The following is a 27,816-nucleotide window of genomic DNA, read 5'->3' as shown; positions in this document are numbered from 1 at the left end:
ACTATTTATATTTACTTAATTACCATTTACATTTAGGAGTGTATCCTACTTGTATATATGCATAAGTAAAAAACTAGCATTCTGGGTATGAATATATATTACAAAAATGGGATCAAAACCAAAAATTTTTAATTTGTTTTACATATTGAAGTATTGCATACAACAAAATAACTCTGGTAATCTTGTGTCAGAAAGCAAGGAACCTATCAAAGACTAAAAGGGTCTTGTCGAAAAGACACAGGAACCAACGTGATGGCTCTCACTTTGGCTAAAAATGTGACATTTTGATCATCAGTTAGAATACTGACTTTGGCCAGTGAAACCCATTGACTCGTGAGATCTTAATTATATTGAAAAAAAAAGAAAAAGAAAAGAAGAAGGAAGAAGGCTTGGTGGTCCTTGCACGAGGTCTCATGTGGGTGCTGTTAGGTAGCTGTTGGGACTGGATCATCTAAAGGGTCAACTGGGTTGAAAGGGGCTCGTTTAAGTAGCTGGTAGTTGATGCTGGCTTCCTGCTCGGACATCAGCAGGCTCGTTGCCTAGAGCTCCTGTATGTGGCCCCTCCATGTGGCTTGAGCTTCTCATAGCCTGGCTATGGTGTTCAGAGAGAGAGCATCTCAAGAGTGAGTGTTCCAATGGACCCAGGAGGAAGTTGCATGGCTTCTTATGACCTAGCTTCAGAAGACCCAGAACTTCACTTCCACTGCATTCTGCTGGTCAAGTGAGTCACTGAGGCAGCCCAGCTTCAAGGGGAGGAAAGTAAGACTCCACCTCTTGATATGAGGAAGGGAAGGAATTGATGGTGGTCACTTAGGTGACTGTCAGCCACCTCTTGATTTGTCAATGTTAGACATGTTAATTATCTTCTTGCCATGATGGGTAAGAATTTAACACTCACTCCTCTGTTTTCCTTGCCTTTTTTCCCATGTAGTTAAAGTAATTTGATTTTCTCTCGCCGTTCCTTTGGAAACTTTAAACACTTTTATTTCTGGTTTGTGGCACCTCTGGATCCTTTAAGGTGAAGATGTCTGTGCTTCTGTCCTTCCATCCACTTCTGTCACTCCCACTGTGCTTCCCAGTTTCTGTCATTTGTACTTGTATTCTTGTATCACCAAGATTTTAAAATATTTGCCTTTTATTCTATAATCATATTGTTTTCCTTTATATACAGTTGATCCTACACAGAGAAAATAAAGTGTTTATTATGACTGTATTAAAATAGTTCACTGCACAACCAGGATTACATTTCCTGTCTAATTTTTGCTTCGAGTTTCTAATCGCCTTCCTTTTTTTCTTGTAACATATGCCTTTGTCTTATATTTGAGTTGTTCCATATCTTGGAGGATAGCATCCCATCTCTGCAGTCGTCTTTCCCCCAGATACCTGCCCCTGGAGCTCTCCATTCTCCTGCTCTCTAGGTCTGCTACTTGATGTCCCAGGCTTCCTGCCATTACTCCCCTGGTTTGGGGTCACTGTTTCCTGCATCCCATATGTCTTGGTTTACTGACTCGTGCTGCAGCATATCCTCAAATAATTGTCTAAGAAAGAGGGTAAAGGAGGTTTACTCTCGAATAAGTCTTCAGTAAGTTCTGAAAATGTTTTTATTTTCAGGCCATTTGGTTCTATCATTATCTCTGTTGATGGCATATGGATATATAATATTTAATCAATTCCCTATTGTGTGTTTGTTCTCAGTTTCACTATTGTGTATAACTTGAGGAAACATTCTTATGTTTCATATTTGTGCCTATACATAATTATTTTCAAAGACTAATTTTGTGGGATTTCTGGGCAAGTGGTGTGTACATTTTTAAGGGTAGTGACATGTTCTACTAAAATTCTCTTTAGGAAGGTTACCCTGTCCCCTCAAAAAGATGTATGTGCGTATGTGATTTAACTGGTTAACGTGTAGAGATTATTATGTGTAAATGGTTCTTTTCATCAAGAGATTCGTTGGTTTTTGTTGTTGGATCTGTTTGTTTTTGTTTTATGAATACTGGCAGTTCATAGGGCTCAGAAACTTTGAAGAGGGTGGACCAGAATTTTCTGAGCAAATTGGAAATGGTATCTGGAAAGAAGATAGACATGTACTTGGACAGTCATTAAATATTTGAAGGGTTGTCATATGAAAAAGAGATTTTGGATAGCCAGGATCAGGAGTAGGACTGGCAGGTGGACGTCAAAGAGGGTACAGTAGGGCTTCCCTGGTGGCGCAGTGGTTGAGAGTCCGCCTGCCGATGCAGGGGACGCGGGTTCGTGCCCTGGTCCGGGAGGATCCCACATGCCGCGGAGCGGCTGGGCTCGTGAGCCATGGCCACTGAGCCTGCGCACCTGGAGCCTGTGCTCCGCAACGAGAGAGGCCACAACAGTGAGAGGCCCGCATACCGCAAAAAAAATAAAAAGAGGGTACAGTGTAGTTCTGGAACTTTTGGAAAGCTGCTTTAGTAGATGCTACTCTACTCACCATGGAGTTGTCCACGCTGGGGGGCAACCTGGAAGAGCTTTTGTAGAAGGAATTTAAAACATCTGTGGGTAATTGAAATAGGCAATCTTCAGAGGCCATTTTAACTCTACCATGCTGTGATAGTCATGAGCATAAACTTGTGGTGAAGAATTAAGTTTGGGTTGGGTGCAGTATAGTTGTGCAAAGTGAGGTAAAAGGTTGATATAACCTATTGGGTAAATAAAACAGGTGAGTCTTCTCTTAGAAGTATTTATTTTCCTTTTCAACCTGGATTTTTTCCTGCAGCAATTAGAAAGTAACATTAACTACTTTTGGAGGAGTGATTATTAATATGATTCATCTTTTATAGTAAAGTAGCAGTAGTGAACCTACATTTAGTCCTTACTAATGGTGATGGTGATCTGTCTTTCTTATCATCCATTCATCATCATCATTTCAAGTGTGGCCCTTAGTCCTGTGTAGTCATCCAAGACTCAGGGATCAGTGACTAGAGGTGGAGGCTTCTGTCTAGGAAAGAAGGAATAGGTCCTTTTAGGACTTGTTCAAACTTATTTAATCTTCTTTATAGCTATAGTAAGAAAAATTACCTGGTTCAATTTCACTTTTAACTTAATTTTTTTTAGAGTGCCTTTTCTGTTTTAGTATTTTTCCTGTTTGCCATTAGTGTGCATTTTGTCTTTTTAAATTTAAAAAAAATCTATTTATTTATTTACTTTTGGCTGCATTGGGTCTTCGTTGCTGCGCATGGGCTTCACATTGTGGTGGCTTCTTTTGTTGCCGAGCACAGGCTCTAGGCACGCGGGCTTCAGTAGTTGTGGCTCACGGGCTCTAGAGCACAGGCTCAGTAGTTGTGGTGCACGGGCTTAGTTGCCCCACGGCATGTGGGATCTTCCTGGACCAGGGCTCGAACTCGTGTCTCCTGCATTGGCAGGCGGATTCTTAACCACTGTGCCACCAGGGAAGCCCCTGCATTTTGTCTTATTCTCACATCAATTCTGTCATAAAGACGATATTCTGCCTGTTTTACAAATGGAGAAACTGAGGTTTTGGTCAGCTTTGCCCAAGGTCACTTAGGAGAGCTAGGGTTCAAATCCTGGCCTGCACACCCCAGGCCCATGATCATTCATTAACTATCCCTGACTCCCCAAACTTAATTGCTTGATTATAATGAATTGTCCAAATAGAATATCTGCAGTGAAACAGATATTTATGGACTGGTTCTCCAAAACTGATGATCATTGAAGAGGCCACGAGGAGCTAGAAAAGGATGAACTCTCGGAACCTGCATTGCTTGATGTTATGTGCAGATTGTGACAAAAACTCATACAGTGAAATAATGGCTCATTGTTTGGAAATAAAACTGCTTCACAACTCAAAACTGGGGGCTTCCCCTGTGGCGCAGTGGTTGAGAATCCACCTGCCAATGCAGGAGACACGGGTTCGAGCCCTGGTCCAGGAAGATCCCACATGCTGTGGAGCAACTAAGCCCATGTGCCACAACTACTGAGCCTGTGCTCTAGAGCCTGCGAGCCACAACTACTGAGCCCCTGTGCCACAACTATTGAAGCCTGCGTGCCTAGAGCCCATGCTCTGCAACAAGAGAAGCCACTGCAACGAGATATGCCCACATGCCACAACGAAGCGTAGCCCCCGCTCGCCGCAACTAGAGAAAGCCCGTGCGCAGCAATGAAGACCCGATGCAGCCAAAAAAATTAAATAAATAAAATAAATAAATTAACAAAACAAACCAAAACACAAAAATGTTACCAGAAAAGGGTAGCTACTTAAATAGTACTTTTTTTTTAAACTAAAATTGTAACTTATTGGAATCCATCTAGGGTACTCTAGAGTGTCTTAAAATGGTAGATATTTTAGAAATAGATGGCATATATGATGAATTTATACGTACAAATGACCTTACAAACAGCTGATCTACCAGAACAAGCCTGTAGATACAAAGTGGATAGATACTCTTAGAGAGCTGGAAACTTAATTCTTATAATTCTAAAAGCCTGCTATTGCTAGTAAGTAAAATTTTATGTATTTTATGCTTAAACACCTTTGTTGAGAAAATACGTAGCTTGAGATCATCATACTGGACTGATAACAGTAATGTGGGCCTCTAAGAGCAGAGTTACAAGTCAAAGTGAATTTTACATTTAACTGTAGTTGTTTTACTTCTGCAAAAAAATAAGGCTATCCTAAAGGCCGCAGGCATTTCAGAAAAGTATTATTGGAAAAGGAAATAAGGAGTAAAAATATCCTACTGTGTCATGGATAGAAAGATATCATTATTATTTTTTTATTAAATACAGGTAATAACTGTTTAGTCCTATTGTATTTACATTCTCCTTTTTAAAAGTCTTACATTTATGCTTCTTAAAGACATAATAAAAAAAAAATAATGTAACCTACTATGTTTAAATATCTAACAAAGAAAAGTAAAAGGCCGGAAAGAAACATTATAAAAATATTATATTTTTCCACAATTTTATTTGTTTAGTCCCACTATTAATTACTAATTGCCACCATTAACTGGTCCTGTTGTTTAAATAAATGCATTTATTGTAACAGAAAAGTAAATAGTACAGAATAATATGTAAATTCAAATTCACACGTATTTCTGTGTTAAAATGATAACGCACGCGCGTAGTCATTTCCCGTGTATTGTCATGTGGCTTTGGACTGCTGTGGCTGTGTCTGGTTGCCTCTAAAATGTTGAGCATCCTCCTCTCCCGCCACCTCTGTGCATCGTGCTCATCTTGGCCACTGTCTTTGTCTCTCTGCTGTCCTCCTCTTCTTCCTCATCACCCATTTCAGTTTCACTAAGGACAGTGAGTTTGAGATTATAAAAAGTTTTAGATTCATTTTGGAAAGCTAACTCTTGCAGTCCAGCTCTCAGTTTTTAATCCCTAAAATAATTTACATATAGAAGAACTGAGAATCTTCAAATAAAAAGTCCATTCATTATTATTTTTTCATTATTGCTTTATATTTTTCCCATTTGGAAGGCAGTGTGGTATAAACAGTAGGAAAAGTATTTCTGAAGTTCTGGTATATCTGATGTTTTGAGGGGCAGGTTCTTTTGGTGTGTAATCACAATTGATTTAATTGGAAGTGCTAGAATGACTCCATTTACCTAGTAACACTTAAAATTACGTAAAATTTTTGGAACGTATACTTTCGGTTTTCTTTCTAATGCTTATTTACTATACTTTTCCGATTATTAAATTAGTGGAAAGTACTAGGCATTATGTTTCTAAATTCAGAAAGGTCCCCAAAGTGTGTGTTTTAGCTATAGTATCTTCTGATTGACAAATATATTTTTCAGGTCAAATATGACAGATATGGTTTAACATGTGTTGTTATGTTTGACAAATGTGTATCTGCTCACAGGCTTATATATTGTTACTTAGGAAGTGAAATACACTCTTGAGATTTTTAAGGTGCTCCTAATGGATATTAAACTACATTCCTATTTGATATTTAATTGCTATAAAATTTCTCAAGTTCCTAAATTCACACTACTTTAATCATTATTTCTACGGTAATTTGAGAATGCTGTTACTAATGGCCATGTGCAGAATTCATTAGTTTAGCGTGAGACAACAGCTTGAAATCTGTTTTTCTAAGTGAATATGGTATACATAAGTGAACATAAGTATACAATATGTTGTCTTTAAAAAATGCTGTAGAATTCTAATGACATTTCTAAGTTTTCACGGAGACGAAAATCCGTTTAGCAGACTTGGTTTGTGTTTATATTGATCATTATTTTATGCTGAGAAGCTATTGAATGTTTCTTCAATGTTTGGAAATTTTGATAAGAATGTTTTCCCTGACATTATGTTTTATGTTTTATCACCCAGAGGGATGGAGTGCTGGGATACATTGGGAATTTTCGCCTGCTTGCAGAACTTTCCAGCCCTTTTGTGAATCAGCGGTGGGTAACTGATATCATTAATTATTTTAAACTTGGGCTGTTTAGTTTGGGGAAATTTTCCCCCAAGATCCTAAATATAAAAATGAAAGTATGGGCTTCCCTGGTGGCGCAGTGGTTGAGAGTCCGCCTGCTGATGCAGGAGACACGGGTTCGTGCCCCGGTCCGGGAAGATCCCACGTGCCGTGGAGCAGCTGGGCTCGTGAGCCATGGCCGCTGAGCCTGCGCATCTGGAGCCTGTGCTCCGCCACGGGAGAGGCCACAACAGTGAGAGGCCCGCGTACCGCAAAAAAAAAAAAAAAAAAAAAAAAAAAAAAAGAGTATGTGATATGAATTATCACCATTGTACAAATGAGGAAACTGAGCCTTGTACAAATGAGGAAACTGAGCCTTTGAAAAATCTTATCCAAGATTCCCAAGCTAGAAGGTGGTGGTCCTGGCTCTTGAACCCAGCTCTCTTTGTGGTATGATGATACTTTGTTTTACTGGATTTATCTTGGGTCCAGTTAATATTCCTGACACCAACTTCCTCCTGTTCCCAAATTCTGACACCAACATTATCTTAGTCCCTCTTTTAAAATAATCTTTTCATTTTAGATTTACAGGAAAGTTACAAAGATAGCACAGAAACTCCCATATACCATTCACCTAGTTTCCCCTAGTAATATCTTACATTATCATGGAACATTTGTCAAAACTAAGAAACCAGCATCGATACTTTACTATTAAGTGAACTTCAGACTTTGTTGGATTTCAGGAGTTTTTCCATTAGTATCTTCTTTTTGTTCTTCGGTTCAGTCTAGGCTGCCATATTGCATTTAGTTGTCACGCCTCCCCAGTCTCCCCTCATCTGTAACAGATTCTTAGTCTTTCCTTGTTTTTCACGACCCTGACAGTGTTAAGGGATACTGTCCAGGTATTCTGTAGAATGTCCTCCAGTCTGGATTTACCTGTTTTTCTCATAACTGGACGGAGGTTATAGGTTTTCGGAAGGAATCCTATAGAGGTGAAGTGCCCTTCTCATCACATATCAGGGGCTACATGATATCCATGTGACATCACTGGGGATGTGAACTTTCATCATGTGGTTGAGGTGGTGTTGGCCAGGTTTCTCCACTGTGAAGTTTTTCCTTTTCTTTACTCTCTTTGAAAGCAAGGCATGAAGTATAGCCCACTCTCAAAGCGGGTGGGGAGAGAGAAATTAAGCTCCACCTCCTGGAGGGAGGTAGTTGCTCATTTTTGACAATGGATTTATTTTTATCCTTCATTACCCTTGTCTTGTCATTTGACAGGGTCTGCTGACATTTTTTCTGTGAAATGTTTAGCTGCTCCTTTCCTTCCACATCCATGGTCCCAGTTTAGGGCCTTCGGGATCTCCATGGTTGATTACTGCGATAGCTTTCCAACTGACTTCCTAATTCGAATTCCACATTCACCCACTCTTCAGTCCTTTCCTCACAGTGCTACAGAAGTCATCTTCCTTGTGTTCCACTTTCAGTACCTTACTTTCTTACTAAACACTGCATCCTCTTTAGATTCTTCTCTGAACTTTCGAAGCTCTCTGTGATGTGCACCGTGTCTCCAGCCTTATTTCTTACCACTCATTAGAGTTAGTTTTGTACCCTTACTGTCTCACGCACCTGTGGATTTTTCTCACTTTTCTTCCTTTATTCCCATCCTCTATTTTCCCTCCATCTTCGAAAAATTTACCTATCTTTCAAGTCTTAGGTCAAAATCCCAAACCCAGGGAAGGCTCCCACAATTACATGTAGCCTTTTGTAATTTAGTACAGAGATAACCCAGAGAATTGGGAGTCAAATCAGACTCATGTGAGTTAGGGAGCTTACCCTGTATCAATCCTTACTAATAATCTCAAGAATACAAGTAATCATGAGATACTGGCAAAGCAAGGAGATGTTCAGGACCATCAGCATGGCTCCCTAGGTGTTTTTTGCACTGGGCATTCTCTGGAATGAGGTTACCTCTGAGGTCTCTAAGTGATATGTATAGTTCATATTGCTGACATGGAAGGAGCTCTCTTGGTTAGGAAGCCATCTCCATTTAATACTCAGATAGTTACATAGCATGTATAACTTTCCTGGGGCAGGGGTCAGACCCCATAAATCCATACATTCTAGGTTCATTTATCATAAGCAATACTAGACTAGGTATATCCTGAAAGCATTCCATGGATGAAGACTCTTCTACTACAAATACCATTAGTACGCTTACCAAGCAATTACCCTCATCACCCTTTTTTCTTGCCAAAGGTGGAAGGGATGGTCCTTCCACCTCCAAACAGGAGAGATTAGATTACAGATCTGCTGCTTTCCCAGGTACTTATGTACTGTTTTATATTGTTTGCCAGTGTTTCATATGTTATAATTTTATTTCTTCAAGAAGATACTAAGTTCCTTAGGCTTGGCCGTTTAAAATTTTTAAAAAAAGAGTTCTTTTGCAATTTTTAAAGACTCCGATGATGTGAAAGTATAGAGAGCAGAGAGCATGTTCTCTGAAGGCAGAAGACCTGGATTTAAATTCAAGCTCCCCCACTTACCATTGTGTGTGAGTGGAAGATTATTTAATCTTCCTGAGCCTCAGTTTTCTTACCTGTAAAACAGGGATAATGATACCTATAGGCCTACAGTTTATTGTGAAGATTCTATGTGGTTATATGTTTTGTTATATGTTTACGTATGTGTGTAAAGCACCTGTCATAGTGCTTGTCATTCAGTACATATGCAGTAAGTGTTAAATGTAGTGTATATTCAATATGCTAAAATTTACTCAGCACTAGAAGTGCATAGTTTATGTTTGCTTTATCCACTTTGTAGTAGCTTTTTTGTTCTTTAACCCATCAAAATTAGGTTTCCTCGTCTGTCATTTTGCTGGAACGATTTCATTAGAGGTACCATTAACTTCCAGATGCAAAATCCAGTGAACTCTCTTCGGTGCCTATCTTATTGTATCTCTCTGAGGACTGCCACCTCCTTCTTGTAATGCCATAACTCCCCTTGCTTTCGTGACCCTGCACTCACCTGGTTCTTGTAGTTCTCTGACCATCGTCTCCCAGTCTTCTTTGTTGGAGACAGTTCCTTAGATGCCGCTGTTCCCCAGGGCTCTCTTCTGGGCCCACCGATATTCTCTGTGCTTCTCCCTGAGTGGGTTGTGCTTTCAGGGTTTCAGCTATTACCCATTTGCTCAATGTGGTGTAATGGACTATGCATGAATTTTAGAATCATATAAGCTCAGGCTGCAATTTAACCTTGCCACTTACTTGCTCTGACCTTGGCTAAGTTATGTAACATTCCTGTACTACAGTTGCTTTCTCTATAAAAAGGGCATATTTAATATTACCTACTTCTTTGTATTATAGTCAAGTGTTTTCTCCTCCCAGGTGGTGCATCAGAATCAACATGTCTAAAATAGAATGCAACATATTTCCCTCTGTATTCTCTTATATGCTCCTGTTCAGCATGTGGCCTGGCCATTCTCTTGGTTAACTCTGCTCAACATGTGGGAATCATCTTTGTTTCTCCCTCACCTGTGTTTGGTCCATCCCAGGTCCTACGTATCACCTCCTAAACATTTCTTACCTTGGCCACTTCCTCTCCATCTCTGCTGTCAGTGCCCTAGTTCATCATCTCTTGCCTGGCTCCTGCACCAGCCTCTAACTCTGTACTGTCCAGTAGAGTAGCCACAAGCCACATGTGACTATTTACATTTAATTTAATTAAAATTAAATAAAGTTAAAAATTTAATTCCTCAGTCTAACTGGTAATATTTCCAGTGCTTCCTAGCCCCATGCGTCTACCGAATTGGGTAGAACATCTATAGACCATTTCATTATTGGAGAAAGTTCTTTTGGACAGAAAAGAACTATTCTAGACTAGGGTCGGCAAACCAAGGCTTGAAGGCCAAACCTGCTGCCTGTTTCTACAAATAAAGCTTTATTGGGGCACAGCCATGCATATTTGTTTACCACAACTGCTTTCACACAATAACAGAGTGGATTAGTTGCCACAGAAACGGTAGAGCTTCCAAAACCCCTTACTTTGTGTTAGTCTCTGGCTCTTTATGGAAGAAGTTTGCTGATCCCTGCTCTAGGCAGTCTGCCTGCCTCCAGTCCTATTCCCCTTTCATCCTCTCCTGTATTATTATCTTCCACGGCGATCTCCCTGAAACTCAAAAATGAACACGTAGCCTCCTGGTTAGATCCTCTCAGTGGTACCTGCTGCTTCCAGTATAAAATATGGGCTCTGTAATGTGATGCAGAAAGCTCTCCAAGTAGAGCTATCTTCTCTCTTTCTGCCATATTCCTCCTCAGAAATCTCCTCTCACCCCAACTTGTCCCTGTGCTAGAAAGGCCTCCTGGCTCCTTGCTCATCCTTCATGACTCAGCCCAAGGGTCATTTCCATCACGAAACCCCACCTCTTCCAGGCTGGGCTGGGTGTCTCTCACCCGTGCTTCCATAATAGTGACACACAGTTATACCATTATGATTAATAAATTAAATTATTGTAAAGTTCTCTTTCTCTTTTTCCTGTTTCTTATTTATCTCTGCGTTTCATTAGGTCAAGAGCCATACTTTGTTGAACTTTGCATGGTTCAGCATCCACACGTTGTCTGGCACATAGTAGCCATTTAATTGCTTTTGAATGAATGAGTCCCAAGCGGTGATCAGTTAAGCTTTAGCAATGTCTGTCTCTTGAAGATGATTCAGATTTGAGATTTTGAAGCAGGAGAAAATTAACCTTGACACTTAAAGGAACTTTAATTTGTTTCTGTTTGAAGCTCTTTTTGAAAAATCATAATATTAGAGAGTTTAACTTATTCTTTAATTTTGTAGTAAAAAGTTATGCTATACCTTTATTTAAAAGCTTCAAGTCTTTTGTAAATTAAGAAATTGAGAAGCGGGGTTGGAATATGAGCAAGAAATGGTATAATGGAACAGCAAGGAGATTATGACAAAATTTAGCACAGCTACTTAAGTACTGTTAGAGTTTTCCATAGTTTAATTGTTTTCTTTAGTTTGTGATATTTTTATGTTCTCTCTATTTTAGAGCTTTGTATAATTTAAGAAGACACATGGGATGCATGTGGTGGGGTACAAAGGTTAGACACCTGGGCTTCAGTTAATTTTCAGCTGCTGAGTTATACCCATGCCTCAGGTTTCTTTTTGTAAAAAGTAATTTAATGGTGGTAACTTCTTTTTTGCCTAAATGCCCTTAACTGTTATGAGGACATATTTTTGAATTGCTGTTAAGGTTAAATACCTTATAAAAACTTGTACCTATGCTCCTTAATATGTTCCTTCAGTATTTATTGAATACCTTCCCAGTACCTAAATGTTCCAGTCCCTGCCTCAGGGAGCTTCACTAGAGTGTCTGGTGTCATGTCTATGTTTGAGAAAATAGGACTTAATAATACAAAATAAAGAGCTAGTAAAATAAGACATTGTGTGAAAAAGGGCAAGAAGAAAAGTGCTGTTATTAATGGTTTAAAACAGCCATTCTCAGACTTGTTGATCTCATAAATTATTGAGGACCTCAATGAACTCTTACTTCCTATAGGCTGATAGCTATGGATATTTACCAGATTGGAAATTAAAACTGAAACATTTAAAAATATTTATTAGGTCATTTACTATTAACAGTAATATTTCATGTTAATGTAATTTTTGTGAAAAATAAACTACATTGCCAAAATGAAAAATTTTTCGTGGGAACAGTGTTGTACATTTTTTGCAAATCTTTTTAATGTCTAGCATGATAGAATTCAGCTGGATTCTCAAGTTTGTTTCTGTTTTCAGTCTGTTGTGAAATGTTATTTTGGTTGAAGCATATAAAAAAATCTAACTCTCAGGGTTAACAGTGTAGTAGGTAAAGGAGTATTTTAGTAGCCTTTTCAAATAATTGTTGATATCCTGCTTTAATACTACACCAAAATATACCAAGAGGTAGTTTCTTAAAGATTAGTTAAATGTGGAATCTGAAACCATATCAGTGGACTTTTGATACACTGTTATATTCAAATCCATTGGTCTGTCTTGTACTTCGAATCTTTTATGCATACATAATTTTGTGTCATTATGCCTTGGTCATTTAGAAAATATTGGTTCACTGAGTTATGTAGGTCTTATGATAAATGCTGATACATTTATTAGATAATATTTTTTTAAAAACCCATTACTGACCTCATCAGAAAAGTTTTTAACTCTTCAGAGGCTATCCAAGAGTTTTTCTTCCAGACAACTGTGCTTTGTGTGTACTTCCCATTTTATCACAGAATATTAAAAAGACATGTACTCAAAAGACATGATTTAATATAATTAATCATTCTTACTGCTTCATCCAGGACATTCTTAAGTGAAACTTCTCCATTCAACCCCTCTTTTTTTGTTTTTAACTGCAAATATGTGGCATAGATTACAATGGCGACTAGTACCATTTTGCACCACTGCTATGATTTGTGCTAAGAGGCCAATGGTCTTATCCATCAGTACTTTACGCCATCAGAATAGAAGTCAGCACAATGAGAAAGGCAGATAATATTTTAGTATCATTATGAAAATAGTTTTCCCTTGTAGACTCCCCCAAAAGTCTCAGGGGCCCATGAATCACGTTTTGAGACCTATTATTGATTGATGTTTGTCATGCAAGGCGTCAAAGAGAAATTGGGACACATTCTTAAATGTTTTAGGATTTTTTTAAGAAGTGGATGGGAAAGGGAGAAGGGAGAAAGGCGTGAACATAAGGTTTTGAAAAGTGGAATAAACATGCCATGTGAAAGAGAAACTTCATAGACTTGTAGGATCAAAGAGTATGTCTTAGGAGGATAGTGGATAGAGAGGGTGTTGAATGCCAGGGAAAGCTGACTGAACTTGACCAGTGGACAGTGAGAATGTATTCTAGTGGAGAAAGACATTCTGAAAATAACACTGAGTAATTCTAGTTTTGGGTATTTGTGGGATAGATGGTAAGATGAAAGGCAAAAGCTTGGGTTAGAAGGTTAGCATACAGCTCTTAGTTGTGTGAATGACTGGTGTAATTTCATTAGTCCAGGAAATAAATAGGAGCCCAAATTAGGCTGTCATGATAGAGTAGTTATGATGGAATAAAGGTTTTTGAGGGTGGAAAAAGTGAAATTGGTAATAAGAAATTAGAAATAGAGAAAAAAGACAAATTTAAGATATTTTCTACATTGGACTTAGAAGAATGAAAAAGATGAGGATTAGGAAGAATAGGCGGGAAGATGATGAGTTTGCTTTGGAGATGCTGCGTTAGAGGACAAACAGAGCATCTGAGTGGAAATGTAGTAAGAGGTAGAGAGGCATTTTGAAATGATCAGATAGAGGTTACATTTGAAGACATGAGAAAAGATGGTGTTTAAAAGGTGTAAAGTTGAATGTCTAGAATTGAGAAGGAAGAGAAGGAAGAGTAGATACAATAAAGGAAAAGTTTAGAAGTAGAACGGGAGCCAGAATAATATTGGGGTGGAGGACAACTTTTCTAAAATTAAGTTTTCGAACTCCTAAATTTCCAGAGTTAATATTTGTTAAATACAGTGTTCACATGCATGAAAGAATTACATTTGCAACCAAGATAAAACCCAGGGGTCAGCTCACGACCCAGTCTCCATGTAGAGTCCCAGCAACAGTATACCATGTAAATCCTTATTGGAGTTTTTCCAAGGATGTCAACAAAGGTCCAGTTTGTTACAGCAGCACTTCTTAAAAGTCTCTTCATTCCTCTTGAACTCACAGTATCTCCTGGACCCTGTAGCTTTCCCAAAAGCTCACACTTCTGACTCTCAACTCCTAAAAGTCACCAAACTGGTACCATATAGGGGGATGGATCCTTTGCTCCCATCCTCTTTTTTTTCTTTCTTTCTCTACCTGAAAGTAGCCCTCTCTCCTCTTTCCAAATGTGAATTATACCTGCTAATGCCTTGTTTTTACACTGCATGTGCTTAGTACCGCACTCTGCACAATTAACTCCCAGGGAACTTAATCAAAAGCTCCAAGTCCCTTTAGAAGAGCTGGAGGAGGAAGAAGTGCTAAATGACCAAAGACAGAGTTTTCTCTATGGGGTTGGGGAGGATTACACACACATACAATCAAGTATGCCTAAAACCCAACATGCATAAAACCAAACCCTACTCTTTGCCTAACCTCCCTTTCCTCCATGACCACCACCACAGAAAACTCCCATTATGAATCAGTGGGATCACCGTTGACTTAGTCATCCAAGTCAGAAACCTGGAGTCACCCTAAACTGTTCCTAGTCTGGAAGCAAGCCCAATCCATTTTATCTCCTAATATTCTTCCTAATCCTTCCCTGACTTATTCCACTCCACCTGCTGTCATTATAATTTTTGGTCCTCGGTGTCTTTTCTTCTTTACCCATCTAAGTAATAACTGTGGATGGTGGTGAAAGACAGTGTTTTCCCTCTCTCCTTCCATCCCACCTGCATGTCTTCTTGCTTTCTTCTGCTCCTCTCCCTCTCGGCATCAACACATATATTCCCAAACTGTTAGCCTTTATTTGTTGGAATGAAGGGGTGTTCTCATTAGGTAAGAAGAGGTAGATTCCAATAAAATAAGTGGTCCTTCTGACATGAGAGAGAAAGATAAGGACAATTATATAAATATTATTTCAACTTGAATTAATATGTGAGTTATTTCCTTTGAAAGAGACTGGCTTAAAGATCAGGCACCAGTCACATGGGAAAATTGGCCGAAGATAAATGCAGTGATTGTACAGTAAAGCCAAAGCACAAGTTCTTAAAGTCTAGATTTTTAGATAATCACCTTTCCAGACAACGAAAAATTTGGAAAATGCATGAAGTACTGGAGAACAGGAAGTAGTCTAGGCTAAATGTAATGTAGGACTTGTGGCATCGAAGAGAAAAGGCTAGAAATGTAGAGTTAAGGGAGACCAGTTGGGTTATTGCAGTCATCTAGGTAAGAGACACCTAGCAATAAATGAGAAATATGGAACTACAAGTAGAACTTAAGAGAGGACTTGAAACCAGAGATTTCTGTCAGGGTGTTTGAGCCTTCGAGGAGGAAGAATTTTTCCTCTACTCATCAAGGTTCTTTGGTGGGTCTAATAATCAGTTTGACATAAGGCAGGTTAACAGAAGAAAAACATTTAATTACATATATGTGAGAGTCCCACAGGACAATGAGACCCAAGGACAAGCCGGGCAGTAGAGGCTCATAAGCCGTCTTGAGCTAAGGAGTGGGATAGGGGCTGCACGTAGGAGGGTGATTCACAGGACAAGAAGAAGAGCAGATGTTTGGAAATTAGATGTTTGTCCTGCCATACAGATAGATCATTCAGATAAAAAGTTATCTCTTGGTAATAGCTCTTTGTGGGCCAGGACACCTATCTAAATTGTTTCAGGTAATTCAGGGAGATGTAGGAGTTTTTCTTGAGTCTGCTGGGTCTTAGTTGCTTTCAGCTCAAAATATTCTGCATGCCAAAGTGGCACATTTTGGGAAGCTTGTTCTGAACCCCTTTAAGCCCATGAGAATGTATAAAATGGCCATGATAGAGCATATGGAAGGGAGTGTGCCTGGGAAGCACAAATATTTAAGGGACAGGCAGAGGAAACGGAGACTGAAAAAGTATAGGTAGGGAATCAAGAGAAAACAGTATCAGGAGAGGAGAAAGCAAGTATGATGGTTGGCAGTGTCGTATGCTATAGAAAGGTCACCTGGGATGAAGGCTGAGATGAATCCACTGTCTTGGTTATGGGGATGCCACTGGTGATCAATTTCTTTTGTAGGGGAATGCAATCATATTGTACTGGGTTGTGAAGTATAGCCAGAATGTCTGTGAATACACTGTTGACTTCTCTTTTTAAGAGTTTAATAGGGAAGAAAAACAGAAGGAGAGATTTTTTGGATTAGAAAGAATCGGGCATGTTGGTAAGAGAGAAGAAAGAATCAACCTATACATGGGGAACTGGATGGAGCAAGGGTAAGGGGATAATTGATGGCCTAAAGTCACAGAGCATGGGTACAGAAGCAATTGGCCTTGGAGAGAAACCTCTTCATCTGAATATAGAGAAAAAGGTGCTTGAAAAGAAGATTTGAGGCCTTGGGGTCAGAGTTTGAGGAATTCATTTGATGGTCTCAAATACCCTAGTAGTAGAAGAGGCCAGTTCCTCTGATGGAATTGAGAAGTAGAAGTGAATAAGGAAGGGAAGTGACTTGATTTGTGAGACAGAGGTTGGGGAGCAATTCTATGGAGAATGTGGAGTTAAGTAAAAGGAATGCCAAGCAAATTTGAGAATTCAGTTGAAATTCAGAGCTCTTTAAGTTACATTTGTGCTATTTATGTTAATATCAATATTAGTGAGTAATAATAGCTATTAATTGAGCTCCTAGTACAGGGGAGTTCTTATGTGTCAAAACAGCTTCATGGTATAAGGGAGGTGCTATCATTATCCCCATTTTGTAGGGATCAAACTGAGACATAGAGGTCAATAACAGAGAGGTAAGACCACACAGCTGCTAAGTGGCAGAAGCAGGTTTGAACCTGGGCCTTCTGACTGCAGAATACAGTACCCACCTTCCCTCTATACTCTGCCTAAGGAAAGCTGGCCTGATGAGAAGCTGGGGATAGGCAGCGTGAGTGTGATGGATGAAGGGGCAAGAGAACTGAGGGTGCCCATGTGTGTTCTGAAGGTAACTGAGTTCAGGTAGGTAGGAAAGGAAGTGAATCAAAGGCTGGTAGTGAGGGATTTGGGAGTGGAGGTCAAAAAAGAGATTAAGGTGGAATTGGGTAAAGAGAAATATGGGGTACTACGAGTTGTGCTTAGAAGGGGATGGGTTATTTGAGGTATAGCATTTCTGATTAAACCCAAGGCCACCATGTAGTCAAAGAAAGGAATGGCTGAGGGTCAGAGGGGAAATCTTTGGAGTAGAGAAGTCTGGAGTATAGGAGATCTGGATAGAGCAAAAGATGTTGACTTTACTTCTTTAGTGACATTTTTCCTATTTGTGATATTATTTTATTAATTTGAGCATTACTCTCTAAATAGTTTGTTTTTAACTGCGTTGAATAATTTAGCCCTTCTCTTTTCACCCTACACATACTTATAAATTGTAATACCCGTCTTATCCTACAAATTATTTCTGTTTGATACTTTAATATCTCTGAAAAATATTTTAAGTTTTTTTTAACAGTTAATTTTTAGTTTCTGAAGTTGAGCAGTTTCTAGCTTAGTCATGACTAATTCTGTCAAACTGAATATTAAGATACATGGATACATTTTACTACATTTACAACTTAACCTCTAAAATATAATGAGGTAACATTAGGCAAGATAGTTTTTTTTGAGGAGGAAAAAGTAGAATACAGCAAATACTAAATTTTTTTTAAATAAGCTTTTTAAGAATAATTTTAGACTTCTAGAAAAGTTTCAAGGATGATTCAAAGGGTTCCCATATACCCCACACTCAGATTCTCCTATTGTTAATATTTATATTTGTATGGTACATTTGTCATAATTAATGAACAAATATTGATACATTACTATTAACTAAAGGCCATAGTATTTTCAGATTTCCTCAGTTTTTACCTAATGTCCTTTTTCTGCCCCAGGATCCCATCCAGGATACTACATTGGATTTAGTTGTCACGTCTCAGACTCCTGGTTGTGATAGTTTCTCAGACTTCCGTTGTTTTTGATGACCTTGTCAGTTTTGAGGAGTCCTGGTCAGCTGTTTCGTAGAATATTTCTCAATTTGGGTTTGTCTGATGTTTTTCTCATGATTAGACTGAGGTTATGGGGTTTTTGGAGGAAGACCACAGAAGTAAAGTGCCACTCTCATCACATGATATCAGGACTACCTGCATAAACATGGATTGTCAGTGTTGTTTACCTTGTTCACCTGGCTGAGGCAGGGTTTGTAAGAGTTCTCAATTTTAAAGTTAACTGTTTCCACCCCACCTGCCTTCTATACTGAACTCTGTAACGAAGTCCCCCCCTTGAAGAGTGGGGAGTTATACTTCACCTCTTTGAGGGTGCAATATCTACATAACTTATTTGCAATTATTCTGTACAGGATATTTACCTTTTCTCCCCTATTCATTCACTCATTCATTCATTTATATTACCGTGGCTTCACGGATATTTATTTTATACTTTGAGTTTGAATCCAATACTACATTACTTATTTTGTTCAAATTGTTACAACTTTTGCCATTGGGAGCTCTTTCAGTTGTCTTCTGTGTCCCTTTGACATAACTTCATCATCTTTTTTGGAGCACTTCTTTATTTTCTGATACTAAAAAAATACTCTAGATTTATATTGTGTATTCTCTGTCCCAGTGCTAGAATCAGCCATTTCTCAAGGAGTCTTGTTTTCTTTTATTGGACAATGGTATTAGAAACCAAAATATGGGCCCTGGGTGTGCTCATTGCTACTGGGGCATCATTGTTTCTATGCCCTCCCAGCTGACAACTTGGAAATGTACTAACCTGTGTATACACACATATCTATAATTATTTCTATATATGTCCACCTGTATATATGTATTAAACTAAGCATGAGTTTATACTGAAGTTTCCAGCTCTAATCCAGTATCATGTGGATCAATCTAATCTTTTGCACTCAATTATCTGTAACCTTCCACTCCCACAATGAGAAATCTGGTTCCCACTTCACCATCAGACAAATTTACTTATTTGTTAAATACCAGTATACATGTATAATGGTTTCAGAATTGTTAACCTTTTCCCCCACGAGATAACAATTTTACCAGCTAGAGCAAAGTGCCTATGTACAGTTTCTTTTGTCTTTAGTCTTACAGTCTTAATTCATTTTCAAAGTTACTTAGGTCACCTATTTTTACCCCACTCCCTCCAGTGAGGTTATGTCATGTATTTGGAATGCAGTTAGATTCTTTTGTCACAGGCTACATTTTGCCTGGCATGCCCCAACCTCCTATTGATTTTTTAAAAATTTGCATACACTCTTCATCTGTTCCGTGGGTTTTGACAAATGCATGATGTCATATATCCCCCACTACAGTATCATACAAAATTGTTTCACTACCCTAAAATATTGCCTGTGTTTCACCTATTCTACCCTCTCCTGCTCTCCCTGAACCTCTGGCAGCCGCTGATCTGGTTTTTTGTCTTTATGGTTTTGCTTTTTCCAGAATGTCATATAAATGGAAGCATACAGTAGGTAGCATTTTTCAGATTGGCTTCTTTGATTTATCAATATGCATTGAAGATTCACCCATGGTGTTACATGAATTGATAGTTTGTTCTTTTTTATCACTGAATAGTATTTTATTGTATGTACATACCACAATTTGTTTATCCATTCACGTACTACATTGTGAATAACATTATGAAGCAACCTATAACATTTTGGTTGCTTCTAGTTTGGGGCAATTATGAATACGGCTGGTGTAAACACTTGCATGCAGGTTTTTGTGTGGACATATATTTTTAAATCAATTGAAAAAATACCTAGAAGTGTGATTGTTGGATTGTGTGCTATGAATATGTTTAGCATTATAACTGCAATGCTGTCTTTTGAAGTGGCTTCACCATTTTGCATCCCCACCAACAATGAATGAGTGTTCCTATTGTTCCACATCTTTGCCAGCAATTGGTATTGTCAGATTTTCAGATTGTAGTCATTCTAATAGATATGTAGAAGCATGTCATTGTTTTAATTTACATTTTTCTAATGACAAATGATTTTTAATATCTTTTTATATGCTTTTTTTCCTTTTGTTTATCTTCTCTGATGAGGTGTTTAAGATCTTTTCCCCATGTTTTAATTAGATTGTTTCTTTATTGATGAGCTTTAAGAGTTCTTTATATATTTTGGATATAAGTACTTTATCATATATGTATTCAGTAAACAATCTCTCCCAGGGTTTGGATGTCTTTTCATTTTCTTTTGACAGTGCCTCTCACAGAGCAAGTTTTTAATTTTAGCGAAGTCCAACTTATATTTTCTTCTATGGATTGTGCTTTTGGTATTATATCTAAAATACTATCATCAAACCCAAGATCATGCAGATTTTTTCCTGTTTTTTTTCTACAAGTTTTACAGTTTTGCATTTTACTTTTAAGTCTGTGGTCCATTTCAAGGTAATTTTTGTGTAAGATGTGAGGTCTCTGCCTAGGTTTATTTTTCTGCATATGGATGTCTAATTGTTCCAGCACTGTTTGTTAAAAAGAGTGTTTTTTCTCCACTGAATTACCTTTACACCATTATCAAAAGTCAGTTGAGTATATTTGTGTGGGTCTGTCTGTGGGCTCTCTATTCTGTTCCATTGGCCTGTCTGTCTGTTCTTTTACCAATGCCGTGCTGTCTTGATTATTGTAGCTTTATAGTAGGTCTTGAAAGTTAATCTATCAGCTTTATTCTTTTTCAGTATTATGTTGACCATTCTAGGCCTTTTGTCTTGCCACATAAATCTTAGGGGGGTGTTCTGAGTTTTAAAAATGAAAAACTAGGGGCTTCCCTGGTGGCGCAGTGGTTGGGAGTCCGCCTGCCGATGCAGGGGACACGGGTTCGTGCCCCGGTCCGGGAAGATCCCACATGCCGTGGAGCGGCTGGGCCCGTGAGCCATGGCCGCTGAGCCTGCGCATCTGGAGCCTGTGCTCCGCAACGGGAGAGGCCACAACAGTGAGAGGCCCACGTACCGCAAAAAAAATAAATAAAAAAAAAATAAAATGGGATTGGTAAATATTTAAAAAATAAAAAAATAAAAAATAAATAAAAATGAAACACTAGAAATTGTTAATCCTCAGAGATGCAGAATAAATGTGATGTTTCTTTAATTTTTTTCCCAGGTGGTTCTTTGAGGCTCTGAAGTATCCTAAATTTTCCAAGGCTAATGTCATCAATGGAATACTCATGACTGTGGTGTTCTTCATAGTGCGGATTGCCTCAATACCTCCTTTTTATGGCTACATTTACTCTGTGTTAGGAACAGAAGCCTACCTGAGGCTCGGATTTTTAATTCAGTGTTCCTGGATCTCTACTTGTGTTGTTTTGGATGTAATGAATGTCATGTGGATGATCAAAATTTCAAAGGGGTGCATCAAAGTCATCTCTCTCATCAGACAAGAGAAAGCCAAAAAGAGTCTTCAGAATGGAAAACTTGACTAAAAGTGGGCTATTGATAAGCATACTTCGTGATTACCCACATTATATCTTCTGATAGGTTGAATTCTTGGCATGTTCTTGTGCTTCTTTATTAATTATACTTGTTATTCTCGGTTTCAATGTCCTTTTTTTCCTAACCGTTAGAAAAGAGAAACTAAAATTTAGTTTTTATCTGTAGATTTATTTTCTGATATTCTTCGGCATTATAAGCATGGATAAAATCTTAAAGGTTTAAATAAAAATGTATAAATATGGTGGTGAATCTTTTTAGAAACCTGTTAACCAGCATTGGTATTTTTCTCTGTGATAACATGACTATGCTAATTTGGTGCACTTGGTTTTATGTCACCGATTTTGCTGAAAGAATGGGAACTGCTTTTAAATATGTAGATAGCTCTCCACATTTTGTTGTATTGCACTCATTTCTTACTATGGCTGTCAATACCTGTGTAGTGTTTAATTTCCAAATTGTTGAAATGTTCTTTTTCTTAGGCTATTAGAAGTGATGTCTTTTTCATTTAGATATGCTGTCATCTACTAATAATGAAGTATTTTGCTTATTTGGGGAATCTTTAATTAGTTAAATTATGGAAAAATTTCTTGCATTTTCAGATTTTTCTGACATCACTTCATTATTTCTATTTTAAACATTTTTTCAAATTATTGCTTTTTTCTTTTGTAGTAAAGCTTAAGACCAATCTAATAGAGCTCCTTAAGAGATGAATTCTTCCTTCTAAACATGCATGTTCTAGATGACTATTTGGGCTAATAGGAGGAATCATTAAGAAAAAAGCTTTAACACTGCTGTCTCTATCTGCGTCCCTTGCACTTTTTCTATGAAAAATATATTATTTCTATTTGCAAAACCTCCCGGGTTCAGAACCCAACATCATTAGCACCAAAAACTCATGCAATATGTATTTATCATGCTCCTAAGGTAGGTCTCTTCTTGATGAGACCAAGACTACGAAACAAAATCAGTATTCATATTTTACTCACAATTTACACCCATGCTTTTGCTTAACCAGCATTTTGAGTGCTTTGAATTTGTGTCTTTCCTAAAGGATAGGAAAACAACAGATAATTTAATCCAAGCATTCTGATTATCAATATTATTGCTTTATCTGAGGATAAATGACTGGTGACTTATTTTTTCTGTTTGTGGGTATGTTTGTGTTTGCTTTGGTCCTTACAACCCAAATATAGAATTATATAGTTAGCTATTATTGCCTTTATTTATTTTTCTCAAGTAGTTTAATGATCATCCTTACCTAAGGAAAAAAATTAATCAGCGGTAAATACTAGAATTTAGTTGAACCCAAACCAGAAGATCTAATTCATTCCGTTTGAAGGAGAATGTGTGACTTACTCTTATTGTCCATGTTATGATGATGAAGGGAGGCTAGCTGGATATTTCAGGACTTCTGATTTGATGTGATTTGATTGATTTGGCTGTCCCATGCAGATGGGGCCTGATACATTGTAGAACATTTGAAGAAGGTAATTGAGATCTCGGTCAGTAACTAAATGAAAAATTGAAATTGATTGGCTTATACCAGGTACACTTATTTTTGAAAGACTTAATTAAAGTAATATAAAATATAGGTATTTGTTTTTAAATCTGCTAATATTACATTGATAATTTGTTACTAAATTTAGTGCCTTCTACACATAGGCACTTAAACAGGTATTGGTTGTTTAGCAGGGGTAGGAAAGCACGTGGTTTTATCTTGTTCTTTTCTTGCTCTTTTGCAAGAAAAATGACTTTTTAAAAGGAAAACATTTATATTAGAAAACTATTTTGGAAATTCATTCCTTTAGGAAGAAACAAAACTTGAAATAAATATTTTTGACTTTGGATATTTCTGTAGCTTCTGAACACAGATTTTAAACCCACCATCAAAAGGAAGACAATATAGGGCTTCCCTGGTGGCGCAGTGGTTGAGAGTCCGCCTGCCGATGCAGGGGACACGGGTTCGTGCCCCGGTCCGGGAAGATCCCACATGCCACGGAGCGGCTGGGCCCGTGAGCCATGGCCGCTGAGCCCGTGCGTCCGGAGCCTGTGCTCCGCAACGGGAGAGGCCACGACACTGAGAGGCCCACATACCATAAAAAAAAAAAGGAAGACAATATAAAGCTATATATTAGTGAGTTTCAATATAGCAATTTCCATTTTTATAGTTATTTCATGCTTAAAACTTCATTTTTACTTTCACCAACAGCACCTTTCTGCAGTATAACCCCTCACTAAGTAAGTGTAATTAAAATATCAATGTGTTGAACTAAAGTTTGTTATTCCCTTAGTCAGCAATTCTTATTTTATGCTGGCTGCACGATAGTTAATTTAATATCCAGATTTAATATCCAAAAGTAGTTTCTATGCATTTCCTCATAAAACAGACATGAAATGAAAAAGACACTGCAAGCTGCCATGCTACTTGAAGTCAGATCTTTACAGGAGCTATACTTTGCTGTTCTGTGATTGTATCCACCTACGTAAGATACAAGTAGTTAAAGACAGAACATTTCATTTGTTAAATGATGAATTTTTTCATTTATTAAATGACAAACTTTTGCTAGACATTTTATGTATTAAATATTTTGACTACATGGATTAATTTAAATGATTCTATTAGGCATTCTGATATTTAACAACTTAAAATATTTATAGAAAATGAAAGCAAATTGGTATAAATTTTTAAGCAACTCTATTTTTGTAGAAAAAGATTAGTGACAACCTGTAACTATAAAGATGTTCTCTGAACGTGTATTACTCTAGAAAATAAAAATTCTTACAAAATTTTGAAAATGAATGAAAATCAACAAAATAACATGCAAGATCATAACTGCATTAGATATTTTATTTGAGAGAATTTAGAAATTATGAGCTTTAGTTTATAGCGTCTGCATTATTGTGCCTAAAATCTTTTTAATGAATATTATTTGCATTTACTTAAAACAATATGGAGTTATATCTGAATGCAAAGAAATGAACTCCTGCTTAAATTGTCTTGATACATCATAGTAAGTTGAAATGTAATTTTTATTCCAACTGTTCGTTTTGGTATTTCATGGATTAGCCGTATGTTAAGAGAAATAATGTCCTCACCATTCCTAAGAGTGACTGATATACTGTGGATGACCCAGTACTGTTGTAAAGGACTAGTTTTAGAAACTACCTAGTTTATAGGTGTTTGAATCAAATTCTTTTCTAAATTTTAATAACCTATTTGACTCAAATCAAAATTTTGCTAAAAGTATCAGTTTTTAAATTGTATGCTTTCTCTGAGGTGCATCGGGCATTTGGAGAATGGTTCTTCCCTTTACTGTTGGTTACACCAGTTGTTATCATGTATTTAGAAATATTCTTCTCATGGAGATATACAGGGGAAAAATGTGTTGTAATATTCATGTTTGTTCTGCTTCATTTTTAAGGAAAATAAACATGTTCCAAAAGACACTATTAAAATAAGTGTTTGAACAAATTTCAGTTTCTAGGTTACTCTTCACTCCAAATATGTAAATATACATTTGAATTGGCTTTAAGTGGTTTAATCTGTTGGATGAAATTGAAAATTCCATGTCATTGTTGACATCATCAGTTATACTTCATAGAAGACTATGTATTTATGTGTTTTGGATTCCATAAGAAGCAAACTGGTATAATTTTATCAGAAGTGTGGTACAGTATGTCTCAACCAACAGGTACAAACCAGCACAGCAGCGAGACCCCTCCTGTGCTGAGAGGCCTGGGGCACACACACACACCTTCCCAGCCTTAACCACAGCAGGTTGACAATAGACACACTAAACCTACTGAAAGTGAATTCTGACTTGAAAAACACGTGTGATATGTGTGAGAACAAGGAAAAGCCAGCAGGACCTGGGGTTGGAGGAGACAGCATGACTGATTTGCCCTTAAGAGCCATGATGCTCCTCCTTCAATCCAGAAGTTTTCTCTCTGAATCCCTTGAGCCTTCCATCTCTTCCTCCTAATACCCTAAAGACTTCATCAGCACCTCCCTCCTTTATACTAACACCTTTCTATGTCAACTTTTGAGACCTCCCCATACCTGTAAGCTTGCCAGTCTATTGTGGCAAATTTAAAAGTTCCCAAGTGTGTTCTTTCATTGAAAAAAAACCCCCAAAAACATTGCAGTAAGTTTCAGTAGTGAACAAACCATAATTTATTAAGAGGCTATAGGAAGCCACTTAACATTTAATAATACTTATTTACAACACCAAGCAAAGCTTATAATGTTATGGTTTTATTGAGAAACACCTGTAGTCTCTTTCTTAAACTGGCTTAGCAATAAGAGCTTTATAACATGTTTCAGCTGGGGATTCATTGCAAGCATGTGAATTATCTAAATGTTCTTCCTCAGACCCTCTGACAAGCAGAGGAGGAACCGAGGTAGCTGTGTGTTATGAGGAGGGTGTGCTGGCCTGTGGCAGCATTACTGAGTCCTGCTCTTTCATCAAGCAAACTCAGTTATGGTCCTGTTTCTTTTAAAAACAAGCTTATAGCGAGTGGATTACTCAGGGTGTTTCCCAAAGTACAACACCCAAGGATTTGAGCCCTGTCCCTTTTTAGCCCAGACCTCTTAACTATCTCTGTTAGCTTTGATAAGGTCATACCTTTCTTTGGAAGATATTTTGGGTGGCAGTGAAGCTAAAGATTGGTTTGTTTGCATTGAAAATGTTTACACTGATTCCCTGTAAGCAGTAGACAGTTTTGAAATCAGGCCCGATATTTAAGACCAAAAAAAAAAAAATTCTAAATCTCAAATATATAAATACCTCTGGCTGAAAACTCGTTAATTATTATCTGTATGTTTTTTCCTTTATATCTTTATGTAATTCTTTCTGTAATTAAGTGTGCATTAAGGTATTTGCCACTTCTTGGTTAATGAAGCATAAAAATATAACTAAATAAAATATGCCCTATATTTTTCTGTTTCTTGCTTGGTTTGCTTCTAATACGATTATGTCTACTTTTTACTCAAGGAATTTTTGCATAGATAATACTCTTACTAACTTGTAACTGGGATGAGTTATGAGATTTGGGGGTAATTATTTGATTTTGTAATGATAACTTTTAGACATAGATTTAATTTGAAAAAGTTACTTGAAACCTGAAGTAAATGTGACAGCTATAGTGATACACAATTTTTCTCTGAGAATATATCACATTAATATTTAATTGTCAAAGATTTTAGAAGTCTTTCAAAATACATTTATTACCTTTGAGAACACACCTTCTAATGTACTTCCATAAAGCTGAAGAACTTTTATTTACAGAATGTAAGACTTGGTAATTTACAAATCAGTGTTACTCAGATTTATCAGATATTAAAATAGCAACTTAGTATTCTTGTTTTGTTTCTGGTGGTGCTTTGGAGGGGTTAGTGGACATCTTTAGGTATTTCCCTTAAAAATTTGAAATGTTTGTATACTTTGTATGTGTGCCATTTTAAAGTATATGCAAGTTCTAAGCAATAATCTGCATGTTATACAAGGTTGGCATTACTTTGTCATGACAATTTTATTATTTTAAGAATGTATAAAATCAATATCCTATATATAAATCACTCCAAACCCACCCCCCCAATGAAAACACTGGGATTTTCTTGTGTTAGAACACTACTAATAATGTGGTGCAAAGCTTTGTATTTTGTGAAAAAAATAAAATCACAATTATTTAGTGCAAAAGTTTGAGTCTACAAGGTGTACGCTTGAATAATAATTAATGGGTGATAAAAATTACTTTTCTCACATCCAATCATCTCTCCTAGCATCTGAATCCTAACGTTGCTTGTAGAGCTTGTTTACCCCCTTCCCTCCCTCCTTTCCTCCCTTTTCCCCCCGAGGCCCCAGCCTTGTAGCAAATCAGAAGGCGCAGCAAACATTTTAGTCCTGCTTATTAAGGGAAGGAATGGTGCTATCTAATCAATAGGCTGCTTTAGATTGAGTAAGACTTTGGCAATTATGTTTTTAATCTCCTTCCCTTTGTCCCTTAGGCCTCTCCTGTGGTCTTTAGTGTTTTTCCCAAATGTCTTGGCTGGAATTCCTACCTTCCCAAATTGCCTGTGGTCTTAATGTTGCATCTTGGTCTGAGACTATCCAGTAGATCAGGAAGCAGAGCGCTAATTGAATAGAATACTGAAGTGGTTTGGCCTTTGGAGAGTAGCATGAGTCATGCTTCAGAACATGCCTAAAATGTGTCAGGACTGGCAAAGGAACAGCTGAATTTC

The 27,816-nt window shown here is 37.6% G+C and overlaps 1 protein-coding gene and 1 long non-coding RNA gene across 5 annotated transcripts in view; one reads left to right on the top strand and one right to left on the bottom strand.

Moving 5' to 3' along the window:
- Positions 1-23,602, top strand: part of TLCD4 (TLC domain containing 4) — a 62,482-nt gene extending 38,880 nt beyond the window's left edge. For all 3 annotated transcript variants that reach the window (XM_060139539.1, XM_060139538.1, XM_060139540.1), the window contains 2 exons: positions 6,334-6,407; positions 21,247-23,602. In XM_060139539.1, coding sequence (XP_059995522.1) covers positions 6,334-6,407; positions 21,247-21,565 — 393 coding nt within the window. In that variant the 3' untranslated portion in view covers positions 21,566-23,602. The remainder of the gene's footprint in view (positions 1-6,333; positions 6,408-21,246) is intronic.
- LOC132514605 (uncharacterized) lies at positions 153-27,708 on the bottom strand. 2 transcript variants are annotated; one of them, XR_009538872.1, is made up of 4 exons: positions 27,637-27,708; positions 22,932-23,085; positions 2,837-2,971; positions 153-1,177 (listed from the first exon to the last, which is right to left on the bottom strand). It is a non-coding gene; the product is annotated as an uncharacterized LOC132514605 (long non-coding RNA). The 2 variants fall into 2 exon arrangements; XR_009538871.1 differs by lacking the exon at positions 27,637-27,708 and adding an exon at positions 23,460-23,611.
- Between the last annotated feature and the right edge of the window lie 108 nt (positions 27,709-27,816).

Source organism: Lagenorhynchus albirostris, chromosome 2, assembly GCF_949774975.1.
Source record: "Lagenorhynchus albirostris chromosome 2, mLagAlb1.1, whole genome shotgun sequence".
Taxonomy (NCBI): domain Eukaryota; kingdom Metazoa; phylum Chordata; class Mammalia; order Artiodactyla; family Delphinidae; genus Lagenorhynchus; species Lagenorhynchus albirostris.
Note: the sequence above shows the minus strand (reverse complement) of the source record. Positions and strands in the feature narration are given on the sequence as shown.